Below are 24,262 nucleotides of genomic sequence, written 5' to 3'. Positions count from 1 at the left end.
AGTACCTTCATTTCCCTCTCATCTCTCTTCCAAACTCTTTATAATCTAGCTTTCATCTTTTGTCATTTGACTGAACCTGCTCTATCTGGTGATCTCTGATAGCCTTTGCTCATTCTTCCTTCTTGACCTCTGCAGCGTCTGACAATTGCACCATCTACTCTTCTTAGACACTCTCCTCTGGTGTTTTGTGATGCTCTCTTGGTTCTCCCATTTGTCTAACTCTTCTTCAGACTCTTTTGCTGATCCTTCATCTACATCATGCCAACTAATAGTTAAGTCCCTTCCCTCTGTCCTGGGCCTTTTTCCTTTTTTTTTCCCCCATAGTATCTTGATGATTTGGTCAGCTCCCACAAATTTAATTATTATGTGTCTATGCATATGCAGATTGGTATTGGTAGTTGTCCTTTGTCTCAGAGAGGACCAAAATGACATTGTTATGTTAGTCAAGTTATAGTGTGTTTGACTATGGCTGATTAGACCAATATGAGCTCAGACTGCCCTACCACAGGTCAGGCACAAGTAGTCCGTGTGAACATTTGGAATGGATTCTCTAAATCTGTGCATCTCACATTTCTTTTGAGCTACTTCAATTCTGCTGTCCTCATAGAACACAAACACCTCTGATGAAGGCATGCCATACTGGGTGGTCCTGTGCCAGTGTCTCCCACGTCACACAATTCCAAAGTTCTTCAGAAAGACCTTGTGACAGTCCTTGCATCCCTTTTCTTACCACCATGTGAGCTCTTGCCCTGTGTGAGTTCTCCTTGTCTTTTTTACAAGCATACATTTGTCATGCAAATGACAGATTAGTATATAAAATCCTAATCACTCTCCTATATATACTTCCACATCACCAATTGCCTTTGGATGTGCCAAATTGGCTTTCTCATATGCATTTCAAACTCACAACGTCCCAAACAACTCATCTTTTGCTTGAACCCTCCCTACTGTTAACTGAGTAGAATACCACCATCCTCCCAGTCATTCAGTTTAACAATCTTTGTGTCGATATTGTCTCCTCATTCCCATTCCATATGTCCAACCATGGCTAAATCTTGTAGTTTCTACCCTTATATCTCTTGTATATGTCCCCTTCCCTCCACTCACAAAACCTAGTTCAGACCCTCATGACTTCTTTCATGATTACTGCAAGAGCAGTAATTGGTCTCTTAGCTCAAGTCTCTATTCTGATCTGTCCTCTATTTAGCTGCTAAAACATTTATAAGGCACATATCTGACCATGCCAAGCCCCTTCTTAGTAAACTAAAGTGGCTCCTTATTCCCACCAGGTTCAAATATAAATCCCTTTGACATTTAAAGTTCTATATAAATAGTCCCCTTCTATCTTTCCAGTCTTCTTATACTTCACTTCATATGCCCAATGATTCAACTACACCTACCTACGTGTTATTCCTCAGACATAACACTCCATCTCCCAACTCCATATCTTTACACTAATTGGCCCCCGTGCTTGGAACTGTTCCCTTCTTATTTCCATGTCTTAGATATCTAGATCCCATTGACTTAGTTCAAATACTCTTATCACCTTCTTCAGGAAGTCTTTTTCATTCCTCCAGCTGCTAGTGCCTTCTCATCTAAGATTACCTTCACTGACTCTGTATATATCTTTTACATTCTTAGTTATTTACATGCCATTTCCTACATTACAATGTGAACTCTCTGAGGGTAGGAATTATTTTTGCCATTCTTTGTATCCCCAGTACTTAGCTCAGTGCTTAAATCCTTGTTGACTGACTAAATCGTCACCAAAACTTTTTTTTAATGGGCTAAAAAGTAAAAAAGTAGATAAATGGAAAAAAGATTAGGTAAAAAAAGAACCCCCAAATAGTTGAGCATAGCTACTTAGTGTGTGATAAACACAAGAGTATTAACTACTGGGGTGAGAATTCTTTATTTGAAAACAAAATTTAAAAAAAAAACCTAGGAAAACAAGTCTGGGAGAAGTTAGGTTTAGATCAGTATCTCAAAACATGTCACAAATTCTAGGTGGATACATCACTTAAATATAAAATATCATATTAAAAACCAGAAGGTAAAGAAATGTCTCACAACTATGACTAGTGGAATTTAAAGGATAGTGATTATCCCAGAAAATGGGCGATTTTGTTTAAATAAAATTGAAAAACTTTTGTATGAGGAAAAAAAATGATTAAAATTAGTAGGCAATTACCTGGGAACATTTCAAGAGCATTATTATCTAAGACATATTGGTACAAATACATAAAAGAACAAGAACCATTCCTTGATAGACAATTGGTAAAAGAAAAGTTTTCAAAGGAAATGTAGGTTACCAGCAACCATATGAAAAAAGAACATGCTCCAAATCAGTAAAGAAGAGTGCAAGTCAAAATCATTCTGAGACTCCTCTTCACCCAAACTGGCATAGATGACAAAAGACTAAATGGCAATTGTAGGAGTACTGGAAGGAGAGGCATGGTACCACGGTGTTGGCAGAGTGGCACATTAATCTGACCGCTTTTGAAAGCAGATTGGAACTACAGACCCTTTGATCCAGTGACACCATTATTAGGCATACCCCAGAGCTCAAAGACAGGAAAAATACATGTACAAAAATGTTTAGAGTAGTTCTTTGCTGTAACAACAAAGTAATCTAAATGGTGCCCTTCAAGTGGGAAAGCGCTGGATAAATTGTATATAAATGTAATGAAGTGTGTGCCATAAAAAATGAAGATTCAGAGAAACTTGACAAAATTCATGTCAAATGATGCAGAGTGAAATGAGCAGAACCAGTACAACATCCAGGATGGCCACAGTAACATAAAGGAACCCAACTTTGAAAGACTGCAGAACTCTAATTATTAACATAACCAATACTCACTTCGAAAGACTTGTTGAGGACTTCTGTGTCACAAGAGCAACAAAATAGCAGCCCCCATAATTTCTCAGCCCTCCCCAAAACAGAAATTATGTGCAAAAGATACAGCGATTGCACCTGTTTCAATGGTCTCGAACACCAAAAATCTAAAATGTGGTTTAAAAAAAAAATACCAGTAACTGATACTCCCTGACCCTCAGCTTCCTCAGCACCCTCCCCCACCACACACACTATCAGCTAGAAGAAAAGCAAAAAACCAAGAACATTAAAAGAAAATATACTCTATGAAAGCAAAACATATGGATCTTGAAGACAGGGTGCATAGAGACGAATGCATCTATAACAAATAAAAGTTTTGAAGGGGACACAAACCATATTGTTACCTTAAATTAGTATAGACTTTAAACAATAAGGTACATAGCATTCATAATTTATATACAATCTTTTATTCTTTGTATACTGAAATATCTGTGATTGTCAAGTTCATAATTTTTTTAAAAGGAAGACTGAACCCTCCCTCCGATGCTTACTGTGTAGGCAAAGCATTTAACCTCTTGTTGGGAAAAAAAAATGGCCAAGAATATGTTGCTCACTGAAAGAGTAAAGCATCTTTATTTTGTTGAAATATGGCCATATGGGAGAAACTCATATTGCATTGTTTCCAAGAGGGTCTATCTAGACAGCAAGAATCTTTCAAAACAGTGGAACAAAACAAAACTGTAATGTTAGGGAAAAGAATCAAGGGATGGGAGCAGCAGAAATCTTTATCAATTAAATTAGCAAAAATAATTTTTCCTGAATTAGAAAAAAATAATAAAATTCATTTGGAAAAACAAAAAGTCAAGAATATCAAAAGAAATAATGAAAAAAGTATAAAGGAAGTAGGTTTAGCCATACCAGATCTTAAACTGTATTATAAGGCAATAATTATCAAAAATATCTGGTACTGGCTAAAAATTATAAAAGTAGACCATGGAAAAAGAGGAGACATACGATTTATAATGGCAAATAAACATAATAACCTTGTCTTTGACAAGTGTGGAGATCTAAAATTTTGAGGTAAGAATTCATTATTTGGTTAAAAAAAATTTGTTGGAAAAACAGAAACTAGGCAGGGACCAATATCTCACACCATTTACCAAGATAAGGTCAACATGGATACATGACCATAGAGAGATTTTACAAGAATATTAGAACATGGAACAAATTACTTATATATTGGAGAGTTTCAATTAATAGGCTTTAGACTAAGTGCCAAAAATATGATCAATATACATGTCTTTGAAAGGTATTCAGTGAACTGTAGTAACCTTACTGAGGAAGTCTGTTTGGATTAGCTGGGGAACTTGTCCACACTTTTGTGGGACTTGTAGAAAACCAGCAAACAAGATAGTTGGGTATTTTAACATCTAGCAACTTTCACAGTGGAGGTCTCCAGTTAAATTCTGAAAAGGAATCACTTGGGGGATAGGAAACTGCCTTGACCACAATCTCCTTTCATGCCACCACTCCCTAACCCAGTAGGACCTCACTCTATACTCTAGCACCATTACTTTCCTCATTGTTTCTTGAACCAGACACTCTTATCTCCTAACTCTATACATTTTCAATGGTTCCCCGCCCCCATACCTGGAATTCTCTCCCTCCTCTCTGACTGCTGGCTTTCCTAGTTTCAAATTCCAGCTAAAATTCCACCTTCTACAGGAAGCCTTTCTCAATAGTGTTTGATGCTACTGCCTTCCTTCTGATGATTATCTCCAATGAACCTGATCTCATTTTTCATAGTTGTTTTTTGCACGTGGTCTCTTCCTTTGGACAGTGAGCTCCTTGAGATCAGGAACTGTTTTTGCCTCTGTAGAGGACAGATAAGATTTGATGAAGAAATGCAGATTCAAGGCTTTACAAAAACTCCAGTAGAGAAACTGCACCATACTGGGGAAACATTGTGCTCTAAAATTTGAGTCCACACTCTCCTAAAGCCTATATGTACTTATGAGAGGCATCACAGTCTTTTAGGGATTCAATATTTTGAATCTACTATACCACCACAGAAAATACCCATTTGGGTTACAATATGTAGCACCCAAGCTCTTTGATGGGCAGGAGTAGTCCCAGAAAAGACCTACTAGAACTATAATGACCGGGATCTGTCCTAATGAACAAATCACTAAGAATTTAATATAAACCTTCAACAAACTTCATTCCACAGCATTCTCCACCCTGCCAAACTGGCCTTTTCTGTTCCTCTTATATGATGCACCATCTGTTTTTTCTAAGTTTTTTACCCTGCCCATCTCTCCTGAATTGCACATCTTCACTGCCTTACTGTGGCCCTCAGAACCTAAGCTTGAAAGCAGAAATGATCTCATTCCTTGTATTTGTGTTTTCACCACCTGGCACAATGCCTGCCTGACCCAGAGTAAGCTTAAGGAACATGTGTTGGCAGCCCGATCGGATAGGTACTGGCCATATAAAAATTACATATTCCCTGCTCCTAAATGTGTCTTCTACTGGTATGGATGACATTGTTATTAAGCCTGATGATACAATGTTAGTAATGATAGCTAAGACAAGGGATAACTTAGTCAAGATTAAAAAAGATCTTGATAGATCACTGGGCTCAAGTTAAGAAAATTAACTTTAATAAGGGGCACATAGAATTTCTTATGCTTGGATCAAAAAGTCAGCTTCACAATTCAAAAGGAGGTATGGTTACATAATACTATATAGGAATTAGTAACCTATTTAATGACAGCCAAAATCCCTAATGCTATCCTATGCTGCACTGACAAAACAATTTCTAAGAGTAAAGATGGGCTGATGCTTGACTGTGTACCAGCAAGGCCACATCTTTAGTGCTGTGTTTAGTTATAGGTTATATTATATAATATATACACATATATGTTCATGTATGTAATAATAACCAGAATTTATAGAGCACTTTAAGGTTTGAAAAGTGCTTTACATGTTATCTCATTTAATGTAAAGACATTTTGCTTTTATTTTTTTGCAACAGATCAGTGATTTCACTGATGTAGGGAATTCCCCGTGAGAAAACTGCCTTTATCAACATAGACCAGAAGTTGCCCTTCAACTCATACATATATAATGCCACCTGTTTTATATCACATTCATTTCAAAATATTTACATACACACACGCACATTAATACCCTTCCCACTCAAGCTTCTCCTGAAGAGTGAGTTGCCTTTTAAGGTAGTATTTTACCTCACTGGACATCTTGAAGCAAAGTCTGGGTGATACCTTGTATAAGATGTAATAAAATTTCTCTCATATGTGGGTTGGATGAGTAAGCTTCTTAAGCTCTTTCCAATTCTGAAATTCCTAGAGTAATGCATGCTATTTCTGTAGAATACAGCATGCTGATAAAGACTTGCTCATATTCTTTGAATTTATAGGTCATGGATTATAGGGGTAGCACAGCATAGTTTGAGGGGTAGAAGGGAACTTGTATTTAGTTAAGATATTGGTTCCACTCCCAGGTCTGCCACTTACTATCTGTAAGATCATAATCAGCTCAATTAATTTAACGAGTCATCAGCTCTATCTGTAAAATTAAGAAGGGATTAGAAGAGATTTCAAATGTCACACCCAATAACTCCATAATTTTAGTGTTGGGTCATTTTTCTTTTGTAGGTAGTTTTGTACATTTAGTGTGCACTTACTGAATGAGTTTCTCTCTAGTCTAAATTATCTTATGACAAAGAATGACTTTTGCCTAAATCTTTTTCATATTCTTTGGATTAAAAAGGTTCCTTTGCAATATGAATTCTCTGGTGTACAGCAAGGTTTCCCTTTTGCCTGAATGCTTTCCCACACTCACAACATTTATAAGACTTTTCTCCAGTATGGATCCTGTGATGTATAGTAAGGTATCTCTTCTCTTTGAAGGCTTTACCACATTCATTACATTTATAGGATTTCTCTCCAGTATGAACTCTCTGATGATCATTAAGGGTTCCCCTCTGTCTAAAGGCTTTTCCACATTCATTACATATATAGGGTTTCTCTCCAGTATGAATTCTATGATGCATAGTAAGGCCTGAGTTGGAGCTAAATGCTTTGCCACATTCATTACATTTATAAGACTTTTCTCCAGTGTGAACTTTCATGTGTATAGTAAGGTAGCCCTTGTCTGTGAAGGCTTTCCCACATATATTACATATAAATGGTTTTTCTCCAGTATGAATTCTATGATGCACAGCAAGGTATCCCTTATCTCTGAAGGCTTTCCCACACACATTACATTTGCAGGATTTCTCTCCAGTATGGGTTTTCTGATGGATAGTAAGGTATCCCTTGTCTGTAAAAGCTTTTTCACACACATTACACTTAAATGGTTTTTCTCCAGTATGAATTCTCTGATGTACAATAAGATATCCCTTATCCCTAAAGGCTTTCCCACATATGTTACATTTAAATGGTTTTTCTCCAGTATGAATTTTCTGATGTACAGCAAGATTTCCCTTCTGCCTGAAGGCTTTCCCACATTCATTACATTTATAGGATTTTTCTCCAGTATGGATTTTCTGATGCATAGCAAGGTGTCCTCTCTCTCTGAAGGCTTTTCCACATACATTACATAAATAGGATTTCTCTCCAGTATGGATTTTTTGATGTATCATAAGGTATCCCCTATCTCTGAAGGCTTTCCCACATTCATTACATTTATAAGACTTCTCTCCAGTATGCATTTTCTGATGATCAGTAAGGTGTCCTCTTTGTCTAAAGGCTTTCTCACAATTATTACATTTATAGGGTTTTTCTCCAGTATGAATTCTCTGGTGTATAGTAAGGACTGAGTAGGAGATAAATGCTTTCCCACATTCAATGCATTTATAGGATTTTTCTCCAGTATGAATTTTCTGATGTAAATTAAGGCTTCCCCTCTGGCTGAAGGCTTTCCCACATTCATTACATTTATAGGATTTCTCTCCAGTATGAATTTTAAGATGTATTGTGAGGTATCTCCTCTCTCTGAATGCTTTCCCACATTCAGTACATTTATATGGTTTTAATCCTGTGTGAATTCTTTCATGTACAGTAAGGTATGAGTTATAATTGAAAGTTTTCCCACATTGGTTACACTGATAGGATTTCTCTACAGTCTGATTTCTCTGGTGAACATTAAGGCCCAAGTTACAGCTGAAGGCTTTTTCACATTCATTACATTGATAGGATTTCTCTCCAGTATGAATTTTCTGATGCATAATAAAGTGTTCCATCTGCCTGAAGGTTTCACTATATTCATTAGTATTCACTGTGAGTCTTCTCATGGATGTTTCTCCCAAATAATTGCCCTCCTCTAGAGCTGTGTCCTTGGTTTCACATGTGCTCTCCTGACAAAGGGGACCTGAAAGAAATATTATAATGTCAATAATTCCTTCTCGTTGTTTTGAAAGAAAGGAAAGTATTGTTATCTAAATAACAAATTACTTAAATTAGAATGACACTCAATCTGCAAAGACTGAATAGTAACATTATCAGTAGTAACAGTAAACTAAAAAACTAAAGTAATTAGGATAAGTAAGTGGCCAATACAAAAAGAATTCCCATTTATATTAAGGCATCTGTAAATATCATAATAGAATAGCTATTGGTAAGCTTAGGGAAAACTATTACATTTTAAGAAAGCTAAAACAAGTTGGTTCTGGCAATGGAAGTTTTCTGATCCTAACTGAATTCTTATCTCTGCCTGAAAATAAGGCTAAACAGCCTGAAGAGAAAGCAGTAAAATGAAAAGGGCAATGGCCCTGAAATCAGAGGACATGGATTCAAATCCTATCTCTGAAATTTACTATTACTATGAATTTGGGCAAATTACTTAACCTCTCAAGGTCTCAGTTTACTCATCTATAAAATAAAGCATTTGGAATAGATGGGCCTTTGAGGTCCCATACAGATTTATGATCTTACTGTTTTTTGTAGAGGGGAAGGCAAGGAAGTTGGGGTTAAGTGACTTGCCCAAGGTCACAAGTATATTAAATGTGTCAAGTGTCTGGGACCAGATTTGAACTCAGGTCCTCCTGATACCAGGGCTGGTGCTCTATTCACTGTGCCACCTAGTTGCCCCATGATTTTACTTTCAACTGGATGGTTTGTGAAAATTCAGAAATGAAAACACTGATGAAAGTCCAGCATAATTAGTAAATGAAGAAATAATGCTAAACTAACCTTATTTCTTATCTGATATTAATGAAAAGATAGTATAAATATTTGATATTTAAATTTTAATAAGGTATTGGATGCCAATGTTAAGAAAAATAGAGGTTTGGGGTGGCTAGGTGGCGCAGTGAATACAGCACCGGCCCTGGAGTCAGGAGGAACCTGAGTTCAAATCCTCAGACACTTGACACAATTTACTAGCCATGTGACTTTGGGCAAGTCACTTAACCCCAACTGCCCTGCCAAAAAAAAAAATAGAGGTTGGATGATAGAAGAGCTAAGAGGATTTAGGGTCTCTGTATAATTCTAATCAGAGTTCTTTATTAATGGGCTATTAGAAACCTAAATGAGATTCTCTACAGAGACTTATTCCACATTTTTGTCAAAACCCTACATCAGAGGTTCTTAATCTGCCTTCCACTGATCCCCAAGCAATCTATGGCTTGCTAGACCCACTCTCCCCATCCCCTGTTGCTCAGAGGGTCCATAAATTTCTATGTGAAAAAATCACACTAATTCCTAACTGAAATTTAGCATTTTCTTTTGTTATGAAAGTAGAAAACAAACATTTTAGGAAGCAGTTCATAATCTTCCTCAGATTGTTAAAGGTTCATTGGCACAAAAACATTTTCATTTATTATCAATTTATAATAAACCAAAAACCATAACCTAGCACCTAGGTGCTTACTGACTAACTGCTGTTAAACGAAAACTCCTGAGAAAAATGGAAAAGATGTTTAGGTCAGAGGAATATATTGTACAACACATAATAAGGTCCAAATGGATATACAACCTAAACACAAAAAGGCTATTTAACGGGGGCGGCTAGGTGGCACAGTGAATAGAGCACCAGCCCTGGAGTCAGGAGGACCTGAGTTCAAATCTGGCCTCAGACGCTTAACACAAAAAAAACTAGCCATGTGACCTTGGGCAAGTCACTTAACCCCAACTGCCCTCCAAACATAAAGCAAAAAAAAAAAAAAAAAAGGCTATTTCAGGGTATCTGTTTTGTTTCCAGTTCTTTGCTACATGTACATGTACAGCACTGGGATGTCAGAGGCCAAAGACTGTAGATACTTTAGTTACTTTTTTAGCATAATTCCAAAGCTCCAGATTTTAGAGCAGTACTTCTTGTAGTACCAAAGAACTAGAAAAAAAATTATGCCCATTGATTGGGGAATGGCTTAAACAACCTGTGGCATAGGAACTTAATGGAGCATTCTATGTATACTGTGTAGTGAACTGACTGTATAGTACACTGGACTTGGAGTCAGAAAGACCTGATCTCAAATCTCATCTGAAGATACTGTCTAACCTTGGGTAAATCACTAACCTTCCCTCATCTGTAAAATGGGGATATTATTAACTAACTCAGAAGGTTGTTGTGAAGATCAAATGAGATAATATATGTAATATTCTTCACAAACATTAGAACATTACATAAATACTAGCTATCATTACTATTAATTGCTATTTATGACTATTATTAATATGCTGTCATAAACAGTGAGTTATGTGAAGGATAACTGGAAACATTAAAATTCAGGAAAGCAATATATACAATGACTATCTCAATGTAAATAGAAAAAAAATAACAAAGTTGGCACCAAAGAAGAGATAAGAGAATATATGTGTCTCCCATTTTTCTATGGGTGTAGGACTATGGGCATGTAACTCTACATATAATGTTGAACTTGGCTCAATCAACAAAAACTTACTAAGCACCTCTTATGTGGCAGGCACTATGCTAGGTGTTGAAGATACAAGTAAAATGAAAGAAATAATCCGTACTTAAGAATCTTACATTCTAAAGGGATATGTAACAAATGTAAAAGCATACAAAGTGTTTAAACATAAGTCAGTTTGAGAGAGAAAGGTCTGCTTTGGTAAGGAAATGTTTCATGTAGCAGATGGTACCTGAGCTGCATCTTACAGGAAAAGAGGGATGCTATGGGGAAAAGCACACTCCAGACATTGGCATGGGCAGTGCAAAGGCATGAAAACAGAAGACAAGGAGAACACCAGAGAACTGGAAGAGGAATGGCATCCACTGAAGCGAGAAAGACGGGTTGAAAGCAGGTTGTGTAGGGCTAAACCTACATGAAGGAGCTTAATTCTTCTTCCAGAGACACCGGAAGTTGATAGGTAGTCACTGGATTGATTTGAGTAGGGTAATCACATGGTCAGATCTGTACCTAAAGAAAATCATTTGGGCAGCTCTCTGAAGGATGTACTGGAGCGGTAAAGTATTTGAAGTAAAGAGACGAATTAAGAGGGCATTATAATAATCTATATCAAAGGTGTTCAGGGCTTGAGACAAAGGTTCTCACTCACTCTGTGAATGGAAGAAAGGGATCAGACACAAGACATGTCATGAATCCAGAAACAGTAAGATCTAGCACCTGTTTAGATATATGTGGTGAGGCAGAATCCATGATATTGCCAAGATTATGAATATGAGGTTATGGATGAATGGTGGTTCCTTTAACAAATCAAAGAAAACTCTGGAAGAGGTGAGGATTCAGGGGAAAAGATAGTAAGTTCCGTTTTAAGATGTTTAGTTCAATATCTCAAAGTTCAATAAAGCTCAAAAAAATCCAATTCTAGAGGAGAAGATTTTGGGGAAAAGATAATGAATTAGGTTTTAGAGGTTTAAGATGTTTCTAGGACATTTAGCTGGTGGGTGAGGCAGCAAAGGAGACTGAGAAGGAGCCGTCAGGCAGGTAGGAAGCATAACAAGGCTCTATCAGTGCCACAAAATCCCAGAGAGGAGACAGCATTGTAGAGAGCATGTAGAACAGCATCACATGCAGCAGACGGGTCAAGAAGGATCAGGAGTGAGGAAAGATCACTGAATCTGGCAAGTAAGAGATAGCCAATAACCGTGGAGGGCAGTTTCACATGAGTGATGTGGTCAGAGGCTGAACTACAAAGGGGATATGCAGGCAGTAACTAGAGACAACTTTTCCAAGGAGTTTGGCTGAGAAAAGAGAAAAGATGGAGGACAATTACTTGAGAGGATGGTAAGAAGGTTTTTTTCAAGTGCATGTGCAGAGGGGCTCGACCTGGCAAAAGGGCTATTTCTTTGTCAAAGACTGGGAAAAAGGAAGAAAGTAGGAGATGATGTGAATTGCTTTTGATATGAAAAGACCTGGAGAATGACCTAATTTTTTTTCCGTAAAGTTAAAGGCAAAGTCCTCAGCCGAGAAAAAGAAGAGAGGAGGTATGTAGAAGTTAAAGAGGAAAAAAATTTTAGAATAGCTTCTGTGGAGAATCAGATAAGGAATCAAACAGAGAGGAATAAAAGGATTGTCCTGCGGCAAAAGGGGTTCAGTTGAGGTTGGATAATAGGAACTTGTAATGTCACCATCAGCCTGGTGATGAGACCTCCTCTAGCTTCATTCAGCTGCTTTACTGTGATGGTCAGTTTTGCTAAATTGACTTATTTTTCTCTCTCTCTCTTTCTGTTATAAGATGGCTTTCTAGGAGAGAGAGAAGGGTATATAGGGGGAAATATAAGCAATGTAAAAGTAAAATATATTCATAAAAATTTTCAAAGGCTTCAGCAAGGTGGAAAGATGTATAAATGAAGAGTAAAATCTAATGAAGATTAATGTAACGTTCTGGATTTAGGTTTAAATTACTAATTGCATCATTACAGGATGAGAAGTCCCAGTCTGAATGCAGATCACATTCAAAATCTCTGTTTTAGTTCACCACAAATTCAACAACTCATGGTGGCCATGAAAAACTGAAATCAATTTTAAGGATAGGGACTGGCCCTTGAGATTTTATTGGTACAGATAGCTCTACTCCAGGAACTTCCTCTACCAATGAACCTTCAATAAAGCTTCCGGTCTTCAGAATTATCTTGAACAGGGAGAGGTTAAATGACTTGCCCAAGGGCACAAAAGCTGTAGGTGTCAAAAACAACTAGAATTTAGGTCTTCCTGGCTCTGAGACCAGCTCCCTATCAAGTATATCACACTGCCTTGAAAGCTCAATCTTTCAGGCTAACTGAATCTTAGCTTGAAATAATGGATATATAGTGAATGACCAGATCACACAAAACAGTTAACTATAGTTTGTACTATTCAGACCACATTTGGAATTTATGTGCAGTTCTGTATACCTTATGCCTTTTAATGTGGCACTGACAAATTGAAGTGTGTCCATAGGAATGCTAATGGAATAGGGAGTAATCTAGAAACTTTTTTTTTTGCAGATCTGTTTCACCTTTGTTCTATTTTTTTTTTTTTTGGCCTCCTTGAGATAGAAACATTTGTATGAGAAATGAATGAAAAAAACTGGAAAGGTTTAGCTTTGAGAATATATTACTTTATATATGTACTTGAAAAGCAAACTTGTTAGAAGATACTGGACTTACTGTTAGTTCTATAAAGCAAAACTTTAGCATCAACCAATGCCTGAAATCTACATGGAAGAAATACTGCGCCCAATATCAATCAGCTAAGAGGCGCTTACTGTGTGTTCTTCTGTTAACAGCTATCTAGCATTCAGGCCCACTGCAATGATACAACCAGGTGAAGCACCGAACATCAATGGAACTAGCTCAGTAAAGAGGGAACAAGTGAAAGGCTAATGAATTAACTACAAGTCACTGACCTGAATGTCGTGAACACTTTGTTCCAAAACAGTCTGAATGCCACAAACCTGGCAAGCATCAAAAACATTCTATGGCTCCGAACAATACGTACAGAAACAAAATCAATAACCAACATACACATAATAAAAACACAATCATTTTTGGAAGGAAAAAACAATCAAGAAGGATCAGGAAGGAGCGGCTAGGTGGCGCAGTCAGTAAAGCGCCGGCCCCGGAGTCAGGAGGACCCGAGTTCGGTTCCAGCCTCAGACATTTAACACACACACAAAAAACTAGCCATGTAACCTTGGGCAATTACTTAACCCCAACTGCCCTCGAAAGGCAAAAAAAAAAAAAAAGAAGGATCAGGAAACATGTCACATATGATGTCGTACTTGAGCTGACACTTGATAAGGATGGTAGTCAGGGGTGCCATAGTGCACAAAGTGCAAGGGCTGGAGTCAGGAAGAGTCATCTTCATCTCCCTGAGTTCAGATCTGGTCTCAGACACTTCCTAGCTGTGTGACAGTGGACAAGTCACTTAACTCCATTTGCCTCAGTTTCCTTATTTGTAAAGTGAGCTAGAGGAGGACAAGGCAAACCATTCCAGTGTCTTTACCAAGAAAACCCAAAATAAGGTCATAAAGAGACAGACATGACTGAAAAATGACTGAACAACAAAGTATTCTCAAAGGTGAAGGTAAAGAGGAGCTCCTCTGTTAGGCATGGTGATAACTTTTAACAATTTCTTTAGTTTTACAGATGAGAGAACAAGGAAGCTCAGAAAAGGATGCTAAAATCCAAGTGACAGAATGATGACAAAGAAAAGTCTCCTGATGTGCTTTGCACTAACACATATCTCTGACCTCCAAAATTATTTCTGGAGACCAAAACTCAAAGCTTTAACTTCAGTTCTGCTATTGTGTTATTCAGCAATTATCACTCTGAATTAGAAATAACCATGGATACTCAAAGGCTAAGCAACTACTGGGCAAAATCTAAGTTCACTGGGTTTTAGAATAGCCCAAGCAACAGACTGAAACTATTTCCCAAGGATTATCAAAGTTAAATATGGAGATACGACATCACCAGTAGACTGGACACAGCAATCCACTAAACAAGGAAAACAACAAAAATCCACTCTCAGTGCCATATAGTTCCTTTCCATTTCTGTAGTGACAGCAACGGAATGGTAGGAAAGGAAGCAGTCGTGTTAAAAAATCACTCAATTTTAGACCATTTATGCCCTTTGATTTGACTTTTTAAAAAAATTATCCAGTGACTAAAATAGGTGGACACATTGCTGGAGGAACTTAATCAAATTAAAGATTCCTATGATAAAACCAGAAAAAAATAGAGAAGTTACAGTTAAATGCAAGGATGGCTTACAGATACTCCTTGGAGAGGCAAAGAAAATTATTAGTGGAGAGGATTTTAACATGTCACAAGGCCTGATATGTTTAATTATATGCCCAATGACAAAAGGAAAAACTATTTCATGGAATATTTTGTCACTACCTATTGCAGTACTCATAAATATCTGCAAAAAGACCACCATGAAAATAATTGCAGTTTATGTACCAATATCAGCTGCTGAGGATGAAAAGGCAGAAAAAGTCTACAATGAATATGAAAAGTTCCTAAAAATTAAATTACCCAACACTCATAATGCAAAAGTGAGAAAAAGGTAAGAATAGGAAGAAACATATGGTAAAGTATGGAAGTTTTGTGGCTTCATATCATAAACACTTTCTTCAAGGAAAGCACTGGTGGGAGCTGGACATGGTAAGCACCAAATAACACTGCAAAAATGAAACATCTCTAACAGATGGTATTTTTTACTGATGTGAACTGAATTAGTTGTTTGTATACATTAAAATAAAAAAAATTATATCAGGGCAGCTACGACATGAAGTGGATAAAGCATTAGCCATAAAGTCAGCAGGGCTTATCTTCCTGAATTCAAATCTGGCCTCAGACACTTAATAGCTGTGTGACTCTGGGCAAATCACTTATCCCTGTTTGCTTCATTTCTTCCATCTGTAAAACAGACTGGAAAAGGAAATGGGACCACTCTAGTATTACTGCCAAGAAAATCCCCAAATGGAGTCACAAAGAGTTGGACATGACTGAACAACAACAATCATATCACCCACTTAAAGCAGAATTAAAAGAAAAACTAAAGATGAAAAAGATAACAGTAGAGAGAAATCAAATGCTAAATTTTTAACAATTTAGACAATTAAAAATCAAGTGTGAAATGGACAACAGAAATCACAACACTGACTATAATAACTTAATAACTTTAACCAACGTAAATTAATTGCCATAACAATAGACAAGAAGAGCCCAAAAAAGTATTTTAGTCAGTGAATATCTAGTTTACTTGCCAAATAAAAGATTACTGCAAAGGTGACGCTGGGTTAACTTACAAACTTGTTTTGAAAACCTTATCAAGAGGGATAAAAAAAAATTCATTTTACAAAGCAAAGAGAAACAGTAGAGGGTAAAATCAGTTTAAAGAAAGTATGGCAAGACATCTAAGTAATCCTAAGAGCCTTTAAGGATAAAAATGGCAAGACAACAAATAGAGTAACAGAGAAGATTTGTTTAAAAAAGTTATTATAACAAATTGTTTTCTCCATCAAGGGCAGTGGAACCACACTATTCAGACATTAATATCAGTCATGGATCCGCTTGCAGGGGAGTGTGAAATAGCACCAAATAAGGGCAGGAAAAGCAGCCAGATTGGAACAAGAACAGGTGACACAAATGTGAGGGTGCTGAGAGGCTGATATACAAGGTATTTCAAGGGAGATTACTAAAGACATGGGGAAAATCTCAACCCTTACAGAGATCGATAACTATTAACCTAAATGTTTTCTGGTTGGTCTCTCTGCTTCAAGCTTCTCCCCCACTCCGATCTATCTTCTACTCAGCTTCTCAAAGTGATTTAATGTGCAGGTCTGACCATGTCAGTTCCTTATTCAACAAACTCCAACGGAAACCCCCCACCCACCCCCCTCCCCACCATTGTCTTCAAGATCAAATATAAAATCATTTGCTTTTGAAAAGCCCTTCATAACCTGGCTCCTTCCTATGTACCCAGTCTTCTCATACTCCTTTATGTGAACTCCAATCCAGTGACTGACTTCCTTGCCGTTCTTCACACATGACACTCTTATCTCCCTACTCTATTTTCAAAGGCCTAGAATTCTCTCCCTCCTTGACTCCACTTCCTGGTTTCCTTCAACTCTGATAAAAGCTCATCTTCTGCAAGAAGTCATTCCTAATCCCCCTTACTGCTAGTGTCTTCACTCTGAGATTATCTGTGTGTGAGCATGTGTCTTGCATATGCATGTGTACAGGTATATGTGTACACGCACACAGTGTATTTATCTTGTTTGCAGATAATTGTTTAAATGCTGTTTCCTCATTAGATTGTGAGTTCCCTGAGAATAGAAATTGGTTTTGCACAGTGCCTGGCACATAGTAGGAATGTCACAAATGCTTGACTTAACTACTCTCCTACATTAGCCAAGGATGTCCTTGATGAGGGTAGTAAAAGAAAACAAACAGGATTTGGCGATCTTCAATACATGTATATATACACGTGTGTATGTGTGTGGGTGTGGGTGGGTGTGAGGGGGGACATATAGTAAAGAAGAATAAACTAGGCCTAGGATTCAACAAGAGGAGAGGAAGCTGGACTGCCCCCAGAAAATTGCAATGGTACATACTTCCCATGAAAGTAAAGGACTATCTGTTTAACATTCTACCAATATTGCTATATGGCTAAGAAATATGGAATACTATAGCCTCTGAAGAATGAAAAATGAGTATTGCAGAGAGCAGGGGAAGGCCCATGGTGTATGCCCCGAATGTATATATTAGATCTGGGGTCAGATAACCTGGGATCCAGTTTTGCTCTATTTATGAGCCTCTGACCAAGCCATTTTACTGCTTTTCCAGTTTGGATCTCTAAAACAGGGGGCTTGGACTAGAAAATATTGAAGTCCTTTTGCAGCTCTTATATTAAATGGAAATTTTTTTTTTTATTGAAGATGGGTGACCAAAGGAGCCCACGTCACAAACATCCCACTGAAAAAAACTGCAAGCAATTAATGACAGCAATTGTTTAATAATTCCAATATCCTGCCCCTGAATGCTTAGCTACAGCTTGCAAAATTCTTGTCTTCCTGATTTCCACTTACTCACCTGGAGAGAAGCTTCTTGGAACTTCTTTCAGCAACATCAACCAACGCGCTTCATCTATTTCTAGCTGGGAAACCACCTCTGGTTTGGAAATTGGAAACCCTGCTCATGGGAAAAGAAATGGGAAAGTGCTGGGTACAAAGGGTCAATTCAGAATGGGATCCTAATTCCTTTCTCTTTGGGAAAGAGAGAAGCCTGGAAAGGCCTAGGGGTGACAAGCAATCGTTTCTGAAGGACCCTTCTGCACGAGGTCACAGGAAGTGTGCAATGAAACCAAGAATTTATTCTGGCTCAGGAAGAACATGATTTTACTTGTCTTATTCCATGACTGGCATTGGAGTTTGGGCTTTAGGGGAGAATATCTCCCTGAGGGGAGCAGGGAATGAGGAGGGATCAACCTCAGGGGCAGGACAGGATTTCCACTACCCAAAGAAAGCTCTTCCATCTAGGAACAGAAGCACTTGGTCTGTCAAACAAAAAGGGATTAGGAGTAACTCCACTTTCAAGGTAAACCAGGAATAAACTCGGTAAGGTTCTTTAGTCTTTCTATCTGCGAAGTGTGTGCAAAAGCCCCTCACGGGTTCTGTCCTCACAGACTGATTCAAAAGCCTGGAGGGAAAACAGTCCTTACCCAAGAAGAGAAAGTTGTGATAGTTCTCCAGCATCACATCCTTGTACAGGTCCCTCTGAGCAGGGCCCAGGTGATCCCATTCCTCCGGAGTGAAGTCCACAGTGACATCTTTGAAGGTCATTAACTGCTGAAACAGCAAACACATTTCTGCTCACCAAAGGTAGTTCCTTGCACAGCCCTTGAATAAGACATGGCGTCTGCAGGTGGCTTGGGGAGTGTTTCTCACAGCACTCAGAATGAGGGCCTGTTATATGTCTCACTATGTAAAGCACTATAGTATATCTATAGGTTTGCCAAACTGTTCAGACTTCAGCCTCTGAAGGGAGGTCAAGAACATGGTGCAGGTCACTCTTCAACTTTCAAACCACACAATACAATAAACATCTCTTAGAACTCATAGAACTCCTGGCAGCAATCACACTCCATAGATTTACTTGTTTTTTTAGCATAGCAATCATTCTACATTATTAAGCAGCTCTTTCTAATGAGCACCTAACTTGTGACTTTCTTTCTCTTCACACATCCACTGCATGACTATACTGAGCCATAGGAAGAATGGAACAAAACCAAAGGACGGTTTGGTATAATGCCAATGCAATTCATAATACCAACAGTGACTATGAATATGCTGGCACAGTTCTGAATCACAGACTATAACAGCCTTTCCATACAGAATACAGTAGCAAAACATTTATTCAGACACCAGAAAACCAAATCTCAACACCAGAAAGTCAAATCCATCACAGCAACAAAGAAGCTAATACACCATAACACAGCAGAAAGTAACACCATACCTTTAACCTTCCCACAAACAAACACTCACAAACCTGTCTCTTTGCCTGTGTCCTCTCTCACCCACTCTGTGCTAACTGCGCTGACTTCCAGCTTCTTCTGTGCTCTGCTCTACCCATTCAGCAAAAATTCTTCCAGTTCAGGCTCCACGTGATTACATTCAACCTATTAAGGGTTAGGGAGATCTTGAAATTCCTATTACCATTACACTTGATTTGCCCAGCAATGTGCTGCCTCCTGTCTCCCTCAGGGAGAGACTTCCATAAAGCTACTTTGCCAGGCTTGTAAACAGCAGGTGGTTGGCAGGAGGTGGGGATGGCTGGTCCTTTCTATTTCCCTCCTGCCTGCAAACATGTATGCACATCCTCTATCTCAACAAAATTCATGGCTTGGCTCTCCCAGTGAGTCCTAGAAAAAACCATCAGTATTCATTGTCTCCACTCTTCAGAACCATGACTTCTGAAATTGACCTCTACACTGTTACCAGCACTGTGTTGTTGAATCGGCTGGCCTTTCCTCTGTCCTAACTACTCAGCCTTTCTGCACCGCTTGGCACTCTTGACAGCCCTGTTCTTCTGAACAGTCAAGCCTACCCAGGTTTACAGAACATACCTGTTATAGCTCTTCCTGTCAAGTGAACCAATACTAGCAGTTTCCTTTATTCCTCTCAGCTCAAGCATCACCTTTAAAATGATTCTTTTTGTTACTGTGAACTTAACAAACACTTCCCAACAAAAAGAACTGAAAAAGAAGCCCACATATGAAACCATGAAACTCTGCTATATGCAGGTGGGCTTTTTAAATACATTTCATGACACATCTAACACTGCCCTGCTTATCTGTGTTCCCTTCTCAATTTCTTCCTCAAGGACAACCTCTTACATGAAGCTATTACTGATCCCCTTGACTGCTACTATCCTCCTTCCCAGAAATAACTAGTATTTACTTTGTATTAATTCTATATAAGCATGCCTCTCTGGGCTCTGGTTAGGCCCTGCTGCAACACCCAGACCCACTACATAGAGATAAGTAAGCTGAGGATTGGTAGGAGGCATAGTAAGAATTTAGCCAGGTAGAAGCAGGTAAATAAGGATGAAGGCGAGAACAAGAAAGTCCAGCACAAGGTTGTAAACCAGACTGGGGTAGGGCAGGATAGGCAGCGAAATGGTAGTGTGAGTAGAGTGCTGGGCCTGGAGTCTCTGATTTAAAAATCTAGCATTTTTTTTTCACCACATCATACTGCTGTTGAACAAAGTCCTTACACATAAAGTTCCTCCTACCTTAAATCCATTTCTCCCACCTATAGAACCCACCAAATTCTACCCCACCAACTAAAATTTTACCTACATCATGAAATTTTCCCCAGTCATTTTAGACCACACCACAATCTTCTTAGAATATAGCACTTGAGTGACAACTAAAACTAACTTCTATGAATTAATTTTTTATTCTAACTCATCAAAATCATTAGATTTCTTAGAAGAAATATAACTCTCTATGCCTCTACCAACTCATTTTTTAATATTTGAAAAGTCAAAAAAAGAAATATATAATTAACACTGTCAAAAGATGAATAAGGAAATCATATTACACTTAAAGGAACCACAGAAAATGAAACAATATGTCAATACCAAATATATATGCGCCAAATCACATAAAATTTAAATTCATGAAAGGAAAATACAAATTAAGGAGAATGATGGAGAATTTTGAAGTGAAAGACTTGACAAATATTGAATGAAAATATTAAAGAATATGCATTTTTCTCAAAATTACAGGGCATCTCCACAGAAAACAGACTATGAACTAGGGCACAGAGAAACTAGCAGATAAATGCTATGCATATGTGAAGCAACTATTCTGTACATAAGATAATGTAACAAATAGTCATTAATACCGAGTGCAGAAGAAACAGGCGAGTTAATAATGGAGAGTTAATAATGACACTCTGAACAAGTGGGTCACAAAACAAATCAAAGCAATAATAACCATGTGAAAGACAGGGCAGCTGGGTGGCATAGTAGATAGAGCGCTGGGCCTGAAGTCAGAAGACTCATCTGACTTCACAAACTTACTAGTTATGTGACCCTGGGCAAGTCAGTAAATTGTGTTTGCCTCAGTTTCTCATCTATAAAATGAGCTAGAGAAGAAAATAGCAAACCACTCCAATATCTGCCAAAAAAAACCCAATGGGATCACAAGAGTCACATACAATTGAAATGACTGAACAATAACAAAAAAAATGAAAGAATGATAATCAGGAAATTTAACAAATGAGACACAGCTAAGGCTACTGTCAGAGGAAAAACTCTATCCCTGAGAACATAACATTAACAAAACTTTAAAAATGACATTTAATGAACTGAAAAATTCTGTTTCCTCATATGTAAAAATTGGGGCAATAACAGCACCTTTCTCCCTGGGTTGTTATAAAAATCAAATGAGATATTTATAAACTATTTAGCACAGTGCCTAGCATATAGTAGGTGCTTAATAAATGCTTGTTCTCTTCTTCCCACTGCCTCTCCCATCAGGAGGGTGAGTACTTTAGAGAGCTAGATAAAATAACAAAACTCGTTTGGAGAAACAAAACATCTAAAATACCTAAGGAAGCTATGGGAAAAAAACAAGTTGTAGGAATGAAGAACTAGCACTTCCAGACCTCAAATCATAACTGCAGTGATCATTAAAAGTATTTGGTACTGCTTAAAAATAGAAAGATCAATATAATGAGAAATAACTGACCTAAACAACAGTGTTCAAGAAACAATAAAAACAGAAGTTATCTGAGGGAAAAGAACTGCTAGGAAAACTAAAGCAGTCTATCAGTAATTAAGTTTCAATCAACATCTTACTTCATATAACATAATATACTCAAATGGACACATGAACTGAATATTAATGATCAAAAAAAAAAGAGAATCAGATGATGTTCCTTTCATAGATTGGTTAAGGGGTGAATTCTTAAGCAAAGAAGAGATAGAGGCAATTACAAAATATAAAATAGCTCATTCCGACTGCATGGTAAAAATTTTTGAACAAAATTAAGGAGATTCATCAAATGAGAAAAAATGCAAATCAAATATTTCTAATAAGGGTCTAACATAAGTAATCAAAGCATAAGCCCAAAATGTATCCCCACTACCTAAAAAGTCAAAGTATATGAGTAGTCTCGAGGAAATAGCAAACTGTGAAGGAGCACAAGAAAGAACGTGCCAAATCTCTAAGATGAATGGGCAGAATAACCCAACAGTCAGCATCTGAGGGGCTGGGCGCACTAATTCACTGTGGGTGATGTGAAGCGACCCCACCATTCCGGAAAGCGCTCTGGAACCAGTCACCCGAAGAATATGACTAAAATGCCCATGCTCTGACCTCCAGGTTCCACTGCTGGGAATATACCGCGTCCAGGTCAGAGTGTGGGCAGCTCTTTGCACTTGGCGCGGCTTGGAAGAGCTGGAGACAAAGACAGACCATGGGGGGAATGGCCATCGCCAAAGGCTCCCGTGAGCTGAGGCAAAGCGCCCGAAAGGGGTCTCTAGGGAGACCAAACCTCGAGCCGAGCCCTGAAAGCTCCTCCCGATCCGTCCGGGGACGGCTCTCAAGAAGGGGAGGAAGACTCGTACTGGGACATGCGCAGGGTGTGAAAGCAAAAGAGACAACGTTTATTTGTTTATTTTTAAAAGGCGACAAAGCACAATGCACGTTTAACACGTTAAAGCCGCGCCAAGCCTTCGGGATGATGAGCGGCTTCTCGGGTCTTTCGCTCGGCCTTCGGAACCGCCGGCTTCACCCTGAGCCCAGGGAGGCTGCGGCCCCGGGAAAGTCTGGGGGGGTAGCTGCATGAGAATGGACCGGGGAACCCCGGAGGGATGAGCGAATGAATGAGCGAGTGCGGGGGAGGGTCCCCTGCATCCTCGGGGCGCAGCCCACCCCCCGGGGAGCCCCTCACCTGGCAGGCCGGGGCTGGCCGGGCTCCCTCGGGGAGGCTCCTCGGGGCCGCCTCCACCTCGCCCTCGGCCGGAGCCCGCGCCCCGAGCGGCCCCGGCCCCTCTGCAGCCCCCAGCCCCGAGGGACCCTCCGCCCCGGCCCCGCCTGTCCCCGTGCTTGCCCCCCAGGGCTCCGAGGCTAGCCGGGCATAGGGCAGTGCCGCCATGCCGAGCGGGACGAGGGCGGCGCGGCGGGGGGGCCGGGGCCTCCCAGGGAGAGGACAGAGCTGGGGCCGCCCAAACCTCACGGAGCCCGAGACACCCCACAGCTTCCGGTTTCAATATGGCAATTTCCGGCTGCGCATGCCCAGTGCGGTTCAGTTGTCCGACAATGAGAAGTCGGCCGCGAGCCCCGCGGCCTTCTGGGAAATGTGGTCCCGGAAACAGGAATGCTCTCTACGCATGCCCAAAATGGTGGCCTTCCCTAAGACGGTGGCTACTTGGGGCACGTGGGTAGCAGCCGTCGCGTAAACCGGGAAGCCAGTGAAGGAAGAAAAGCGAGAGGGTGGGGCAAGTGCTCTAAGGAGATGAGAGCTCCGCTTTGGTCAGGCTAATGGGTCAGCCATACCCTGGTCCAAAGTGCCCGTGCACGACCCAGGCCCTTTATCCCCCCGGATGCTGTGCAGAGCTTGACCCAAGGCTTTGGAGGTGACCCTCCCTTCCGGTTTATCCGGGGCTCCCTCCTAGCAGGCTCCAGTGGGGTGGGTCCATCCCCCTGTCCCGCCCCCGGAGGCCCGCTCCGTCCCCGTGGCCGCCTCCGCGGGCTGGCTGGTTCCCCCCAGGACCTGCCCATGCCAGGCTGCACCCCCCGGCCTCCTCCGCCATGTCCCCTAGGCCGTGGTCCCCTCCACCCCCTTGAGCTTGTGTCTGTTTCCCTGAGCGCCTTGAGGGCTAGGGATGCCTTTGTGCTTGCACCTGCCGGCGAGATTTCTTTCCAAGATTATGACGTAATGCGGGGAAATACCACCGGAATCCGTGCGGCCATCC

The 24,262-nt window shown here is 39.6% G+C and overlaps 1 protein-coding gene across 2 annotated transcripts; it reads right to left on the bottom strand.

Moving 5' to 3' along the window:
• Positions 1–1,893: 1,893 nt before the first annotated feature.
• LOC138144673 (zinc finger protein 665-like) lies at positions 1,894–23,548 on the bottom strand. Of its 2 annotated transcripts, none has more exons than XM_069066068.1 (4): positions 23,239–23,548; positions 18,495–18,621; positions 17,867–17,965; positions 1,894–8,230 (listed from the first exon to the last, which is right to left on the bottom strand). In XM_069066068.1, the coding sequence occupies exons 1-4, from the start codon at positions 23,440–23,442 to the stop codon at positions 6,621–6,623; spliced, it is 2,040 nt and encodes a 679-aa protein (XP_068922169.1). In that variant the 5' UTR covers positions 23,443–23,548; the 3' UTR covers positions 1,894–6,620. The 2 variants fall into 2 exon arrangements, with proteins under 2 accessions (XP_068922169.1, XP_068922171.1); XM_069066070.1 differs by having other exon boundaries at positions 18,495–18,618.
• Positions 23,549–24,262: the final 714 nt, after the last annotated feature.

This window comes from Petaurus breviceps, unplaced genomic scaffold (assembly GCF_028583685.1).
Source record: "Petaurus breviceps papuanus isolate PSGF00001 unplaced genomic scaffold, PetGlider_PUasm1.0 90709, whole genome shotgun sequence".
Taxonomy (NCBI): Eukaryota; Metazoa; Chordata; class Mammalia; order Diprotodontia; family Petauridae; genus Petaurus; species Petaurus breviceps.
The sequence above is the reverse complement of the archived record's forward strand: the minus strand, read 5'-3'. Positions and strand labels throughout refer to the sequence as shown.